The sequence below is a fragment of the Otolemur garnettii genome, unplaced genomic scaffold (genome assembly GCF_000181295.1).
Source record: "Otolemur garnettii isolate 467f Iridium unplaced genomic scaffold, OtoGar3 scaffold00044, whole genome shotgun sequence".
NCBI classification, from domain to species: domain Eukaryota; kingdom Metazoa; phylum Chordata; class Mammalia; order Primates; family Galagidae; genus Otolemur; species Otolemur garnettii.
Genome location: NW_003852439.1, coordinates 8,592,738 through 8,599,791, shown reverse-complemented (window position 1 = coordinate 8,599,791; position 7,054 = coordinate 8,592,738). Strand labels below are relative to the sequence as shown.

At 39.2% G+C, this 7,054-nt stretch overlaps 1 protein-coding gene across 1 annotated transcript in view; it reads right to left on the bottom strand.

Annotated features, from left to right (window-relative positions):
- The window catches only part of LOC100948930 (ATP-binding cassette sub-family A member 17-like), a 137,500-nt gene that overhangs the window by 123,011 nt on the left and 7,435 nt on the right, over positions 1-7,054 (bottom strand). The window contains exons 2-3 of the mRNA XM_023513859.1: positions 3,849-3,930; positions 2,918-3,179 (exon numbers count right to left, since the gene is read on the bottom strand). Coding sequence (XP_023369627.1) covers positions 2,918-3,179; positions 3,849-3,930 — 344 coding nt within the window. The remainder of the gene's footprint in view (positions 1-2,917; positions 3,180-3,848; positions 3,931-7,054) is intronic.

Sequence of the window (7,054 nt, the reverse complement as noted above, 5' to 3'; positions counted from 1 at the left end):
TTTCTATTTTTAGTACAGGCAGGGTCTTGCTTTTGCTCAGGCTGGTCTCAGACCTGTGAGCTCAAGCAATCCACCCACCTCAGCCTCCCAGAGTGCTAGGACAGCAGGCATGAGCCACTGTGACCAGCCCTTAAGAAAGATCTTAAAGGGAAATCAGAATAGGAAATGTTTCCTTCTAAATTGAAAGTGATTGAGGCTTATTTGAAAGTGAGGGGGAAATCAAACCTAGATGGAAATATTTCTCTACAGGGAAGAGTCACTGAGAAAGGCTCAAAAAAAGAGGCAGGTCTTTGGACTAATCACCTCTAACTCAAAAACTGGCTTGAATTCCATCATTACCCTTTCCTTCAGCATTTCTGCAAATACTTCCGCCTTCCAATCACACTTCCAGAGACTAGCCAGAGTAACTTCATTGAGAACAAATTACATCACATAACTTTCCTTCCAGAAATCCTGCTGCCTTTTGTATGCAGAAGAAAACGTAAACACTTCAACATGCCCTGTGAAAGCTCTGTATTATGTGGCCCCCACCAGTTGTTCTTTTTTTTTTGAGACAAAGTCTCACTCTGTCACCCTTGTTCAGGGCCATGTGTCATAGCTCATAGCAACCTCCAATTCTTGGGCTCAAGTTACCCTAATGCCTCAGTCTCCCAAGTAGCAAGCGTCTACCACAAAACCTGGCTATTTTTTAGACATGGGGTTTCGCTGTTACTCAGGCCAGTCTCAAACTCCTGAGCTCAGGGGATCCACCTGCCTCAATCTCGCAGAGTGCTAGGATTACAGGCGTGAGCCACCAGTTTTTCAAAGCTCATCTCAAACCTCTCTCTCAAAGTATTTTAACCCAGCTGGCTAACTTTTAGATCTTCAAATACTTAAGTACTACCTCAGAACCTTGCTACTTTCTGCTTTCCCCACCAGGATAGACCCTTCCTCATATGAACATCCCATTTCATATAGCTGTTCTTTATCATTTGTGTCTTAACTAAACTCTCCCCAGAGAAGATTTCTTCATGTTTTTTCAAGTTTTATAATCTCATATTTATGTATTATTATATATATTTTTTTGAGACAGACTCTCACTATGTTGCCCTTGGTAGAGTGCCGTGGCATCATAGCTCATAGCAACCTCTTGGGCTCAAGTGATTCTCTTGCCTCAGACTCCTGAGTAGCTGGGACCACAGGCACCCACCACAACACCTGGATATTTTTTTTTTTAATTGCAGTTGTCGTTGTTTAGCAGGCCCAGGCCAGGCTCAAACCCACCAGCTTCAGTGTATATGGCTGGTGCCCTACCCACTTAGCTATGGGCACCGCCCTATAATCTCCTATTTATAAAGTAAGTGAATTAGAATACACAGTATTTTAGGATACTGGACAAGCATAAAACACAACTTTCAAAACAGTGGTTTCCACACATTTTACCATTGACAGCCTTTAAAAGAACTGTTCCCACTGAATGGTACTAGAGCTGGGAGAGGAAAACTATTTTTACCTTATGCCCTATCTCTTATTAGTATAATTTTATAGTAGCATATATACCAATTGTAGTAATTTAAAAAAAGTTTCTCCTGTGGATTCCACATTCTGAAAAATTATGTCCACCTAATTGTATTAATTTATTCAATAAATATGTATTGAGCATTTCCTATTTGCCAGACACTGTAAAAGTCATGGTGATGAACAGACATGGTCCTTGCCCTCACAGAGGTGGAGTTTTGTGAGGTCAGGCAGACAATACAGAGAAAAGCAAGTAGGTTAATGTGTAATTAACACAAAAATGCTAACAAGGTATCAGAGTTCTGTGAACGTGAAGAAGGCAGAAGTGAGCAACATAAAACCTATTTATTTATCTGCCTTCCTGTCATTTCAGCTGAAACCTGAAGAGTATGAGGGAGCAACAATAGGAGGTCTGGATAATGGCAAAGCACTCTGTTGGTTTGTGCAAACACTCTAAGTAAATAGAACCTCATGTATTCTAGGAACTAAAAGTTACCAACATGATCAGAGTGTGGGAGCACAAGAAAGAGTGAAACAGATTAAGACTGGACAGAAAAGTAGTGTCAGAGCCTGGGGAAGAGTTTGGTTTACTTTGGGTAGACACTAAGGGCGTTTTTAAACAGGGGGTTTTAGCAGGAAACCGGCCAAATTCTACTGACCTTTTGAAGATCTTTCCATCTCCACTTGGAGATGGGATTAGAATGGGAAAAGAGGAGAAGCAGAGAGACAAGTTAGAAAGTTATTTCAGAATCTCTGAATGCCTTCCATATTTTATTAGTCAAAGACATAATTGCAAATCAGGCCTTCTGATTAATCTGAGATGGTAGTATCATGATAGTGAGTTAAAATCAAATACTTAACATTTAATATTTTAATTAGCCTTGAGCTTTATGACAAAAATACACAAGTCTCTAGTCTAGTATGTTGTCTGAAAAATAAAAATACCTCCTGGACACCTTCTCCAAGCCCTCTGTAGGCTCTTTAAAATTTGGAGACCCCTCCTTTGGAATCATTACTGTAAGAACACTCAGGGAAAAACTTCAAACTATAGTTTATAAAATACCCTCCCTGGCTCGGCGCCTGTGGCTCAAGTGGCTAAGGCGCCAGCCATGTACACCCAGGGTGGCAGGTTCGAATCCAGCCCAGGCCCGCCAAACAACAATGACGGCTGCAACCAAAAAAAAAAAAAAGAAATAGCTGGGCGTTGTGGTGGGCACCTGTGGTCCCAGCTACTTGGGAGGCAGAGGCAGGAGACTCACTTGAGCCCAGGAGTTGGAGGTTGCTGTGAGCTGAGATGCCACGGCACTCTACCCAGGGGGACAGCTTGAGGCTCCTGTCTCAAAAAATAAATAAATAAATAAAAATAAAATAAAATAAAATAAAATACCCTCCCTATCCTTATCCCATCTTTATGTCTAACCTTCAAACTCAACATCAAAGCTTTGTCCCGCCATTTCAATGACAGCCTTCAAAGTTTCACTTTTGGAAGGAATATAAACCAGTTGAAATTTATTTTTCAAAGGAAAATTATGGAAGAATTCTGGCAGTAAATTGATATCAACTGCACTATAGTTAGTAGAAGGTCTTTTTCTTGGCACACTGTTGAAACGAAGATACAATACAATTGCAGAAAATAGTAATGGCATCAAGAGTTCAATGATTGTTACCAGAGTCTTCCGCTTCTAAAATAAAAAACAAAAGCTATGTGTTAACACAAAACAGAACACAAATATAAATAGCTATGTGGTGAATGTTCTTCCATTAAGAACACTTTCATTTCTTCCAGCCACCCTGTATAACACATGAAAAAGAAAAAAATAAGAGTAGAATTAGCTAGAAACATCTTTTAGCTTTTCTGTAACACCAGTGGCTAGACATCAGTAACAATGTCACCTTTAATAATTAGGGTTAACAGAATTACTATGGAAACATGACTCATTTGCAGAAAAAAAGGCCCTTTTCAGGCAAAGTTCTTAATTTTTCTTTAACCCATTATTATAGAACAATTTAATTTTTTTTTTTTTTGAGACAGAGTCTATTTCACCCTCAGTAGAGTGCCATAGCATCACAGCTCACAGCAACCTCAAACTCTTGGGCTTAAAAGCAATTCTCTTGCCTCAGCCTCCCCAGTAGCTGGGACTACAGGTGCCTGCCACAATGCCCAGCTATTTTTTGTTACAATTGTCATTGTTATTATAGCTGGCCCGAGCTGGTTTTGACTCTGCCAACCTTGGTGTATGTGGCCGGCGCTGAAACCACTGTGCTACAGGCGCCGAGCCATAAACCAACTTAATTTAAACATTCAGTCCCTTCCAAGGACTTACATTTTCTCCACAGATAACAATACCTACCTTTAAGGTAATATTTTTCCAGAGAAGAAGTTTTAACTTCTTCAACACTGCCATTTTTCTAGATGAAAAGGAGGACTCACCACTAGTCAGGAAACAAATGAGGAAAAATGTTATACATCATACAGAAATGTTAAGAGTTACTCTTTCATTCTTGTAAACTTTCTTCTCTTGGGCTTTCAGATCATCAGGGTGGACTATTTTTCCTCCTACCTCTCTAGCAGTTCCTTCTCAGTCTTTTCTGCAGATTCTGTCTCCAGCTCTTTAAAGTGCTCCAGGGTTTAGTGTGTGGTCTCTTTTACAGTGATACTTGCTTCTTAAGCTATCTCACTCAGTTCTTAGGTTTGAATCCGCATATATGATGACGACTTCTAAATGTCTACCCCCAGCCTGGACCTTGCCTCTAACTCTAGACCTACTTATTCAATTGCCTGCTTAACACCTCCATCTGTTTCATCTCAAACCCAACATGGCCAAACTGGCCTACTTAGATTACTCTTAAAAAACAGATTGTCTTAACAGTCTTCGTCTCCTCAATATCAGTTCTATTCTTAAACAGGATTATCCTTCTTTTTATAAAACTGATGTAACTATTTAATAACACATGTTATGAATAACATGTTATGAAACAAGGGGGTTACAAGTAGTAGGTTAAGGATGACGGCATTTTTTATTTTTAAAAAACACTAAAAAGTATGAGACTGGGCACAGTGGGCCACATCTGTAACCTCAGCACTTTAGGAAGCCAAGGCAGAAGGTTTGCTTAAGGCCAGGAGTTCAAGACTAATGGGCAATAAAGCAAAGACTCCATCTCTACAAAAAATAAAAAACTTAGCCAAGCATGGTGGTGTACACCTATAGTCCCAGAAACTAGGGAAAACTAAGGCAGGAATATCACTTGAGCCCAGGAGTTCAAGTTACAGTGAGCTATGACTGTGCCACTGCACTCCAGCCTAGGTGACAGAGCAAGACTCTATCTCTTAACTAAATGAATAGTATGAACATGCATACAAGAAACTCAAAGTTTATATAACAAAATATCAATGGTATTTACTTCTACACAGGATTATTCTTGACTTCTTTTTCTCTTCTACCGCCTAAATCCTGTTTGTCAACACATCCTGTTGGCTTTACCTTCAAAATATATTCAGAATTGAATCCCTGGTCCCACCTCTACTTGTATCAACTCTTGTCTGAATTTCTGCAATAGCTTCTGTGGTGGTACCACTGCATCTGTCCTTGCCATTTCACAATCCCTCCATGCAGTCATAAGAGTGACTGTAGATAAGTCAGATCATACGTACTCCTTTGGTCAAAAATCTCTAATGGCTCCCATCTCTAAGCAAAAGCCTTGCCTTACAACAACCCAAAAAGTTCTACAGGATATAGTTCCTGCTTGCTTTTTCATCTCATTTCTTCTCATCAATTTTAACTCCTTCCTTTTCCCTGCTCCTATGTCATGGCCTTGCTAAAACACACCAAACACACTTCTGCCTAAAACTTATGTTTCCTCTATTGAGACCATACTTTCCCCATGTATCAACATTGATACTGTCCTACTTCTTTCAGATCTTTATTCAAAAGTCACTTTCTCAATGAGACCTTTTCTAACCATCCTATATAAAATTTCAACATCCCCAAACATTTCATATCAACTCTTCATGTTTTTCCTCTTAGCACTTTTAAACAATTTATATGCTATTTATTTAGCTTATTTGTCTGACTTCCCTATGTATTCTCCACAAAGGCAGGGATCTTTTTCTTCTTCTTTGTTTTTTCCAAAACAGGATCCCAGACATAAAAGTGAAGCCAGCACACAATAGACAGTCAATAAATATTTAACAAATTAATAATTAGCTAAAGGGTATGCAGTCTTTTTTTTGAGACACAGCCTCAAGCTGTCACCCTGGGTAAAGTGCCGTGGCATCACAGCTCACAGCAACCTCCAACTCCTGGGCTTAACCATTTCTCTTGCCTTAGCCTCCTAAGTAGCTGGGACTACAGGCGCCTACCACAGTGCCCAGCTATTTTTTTTTTTTTGATTGTAGTTGTCATTATTGTTTGGCAGGCCCAGGCTGGATTTGAACCCACCAGCTCAAGTGTATGTGGCTGGCACCTTAGGTACTGAGCCGGGTATGCAGTCCTTTTAGGGATGTGGTTGGAACAAAAATGACTGCAAGAAAGAAAAATACTTTGGATAGCAGAAATTTCCTCCTTTTTTAAATCTTTCTGTTTCCCAAGTATAATACATAATTTAATTTTTTGATGCTAATACTATGACAAGAATTTTATTTTCATTTCTGAAAAATATCTTTGCAGTGGGGAAAGAAAACTATATACATTTTTCCTGACATTACACAACAGAAACTAAAATAACAGAGTTCATGTAAATATTGGGAAAACATGATTGCTGTTTCTAGAAAGCCCTTATTCTAAGTTGTGCTGTGTCTATTGTCTCTGTTATCCTTACTACAATGACGCTTCCTTAAAGACAAAGACACTGGCTCTTTCCCATGAACACCAGATTTTCAGAAGCAGCTTTAAAGAGTGAATTCTGAATGACATCAGAGAAGGTGATGGAGCAGGAAATTCCAGGAATTAGTGCTCCAACAGAAACACCTATTGAAATGGCAGGAACAACAATTTTGGAAGTCTGGAGTCTAGTCAAACACTTGCAGCACTTGGGGAAATGCCTGATGAATAGAGGCTGATAAATATTAGTGAATTCTGGCATTTTATTTAGTTGCTACCAGTCCCCAAGCACTGCTGTGGCAACATTAGCCCAGAGTTCCTATGTGATTTGCTGGTCCAAGGATGGGTAATATGGATTTTGTCCTTCTTAAATTGTGGTTATACGTTTTGTTTGCTGCTTTTGATCACTGAAAGGGGAGTACAGAAGGTGGCCATTCACCCACGGGGTGCAGTGGCTTTGCAGGTGACATTGGTCATGGGAATTTAAAAAGATAGAAAAATCTTCCCATTTTTCCTTTCTTATTGGATTCAGGTATTTAAAGAAATCTCTGTCAGGTCACTGATTGACTGAAGAGATAATGAAACATAGATTTCAGTACACAAGAAATATAGTCTTTGCAAAGATACTTTAGGCAATAAATAAATAAATAAAATGAGACAAAAGGCATCTGAATTGGAAAGTAAGAAGTACAATGATCTCTATCTGTGGATTATATGATTTTTATATATAGGGAATT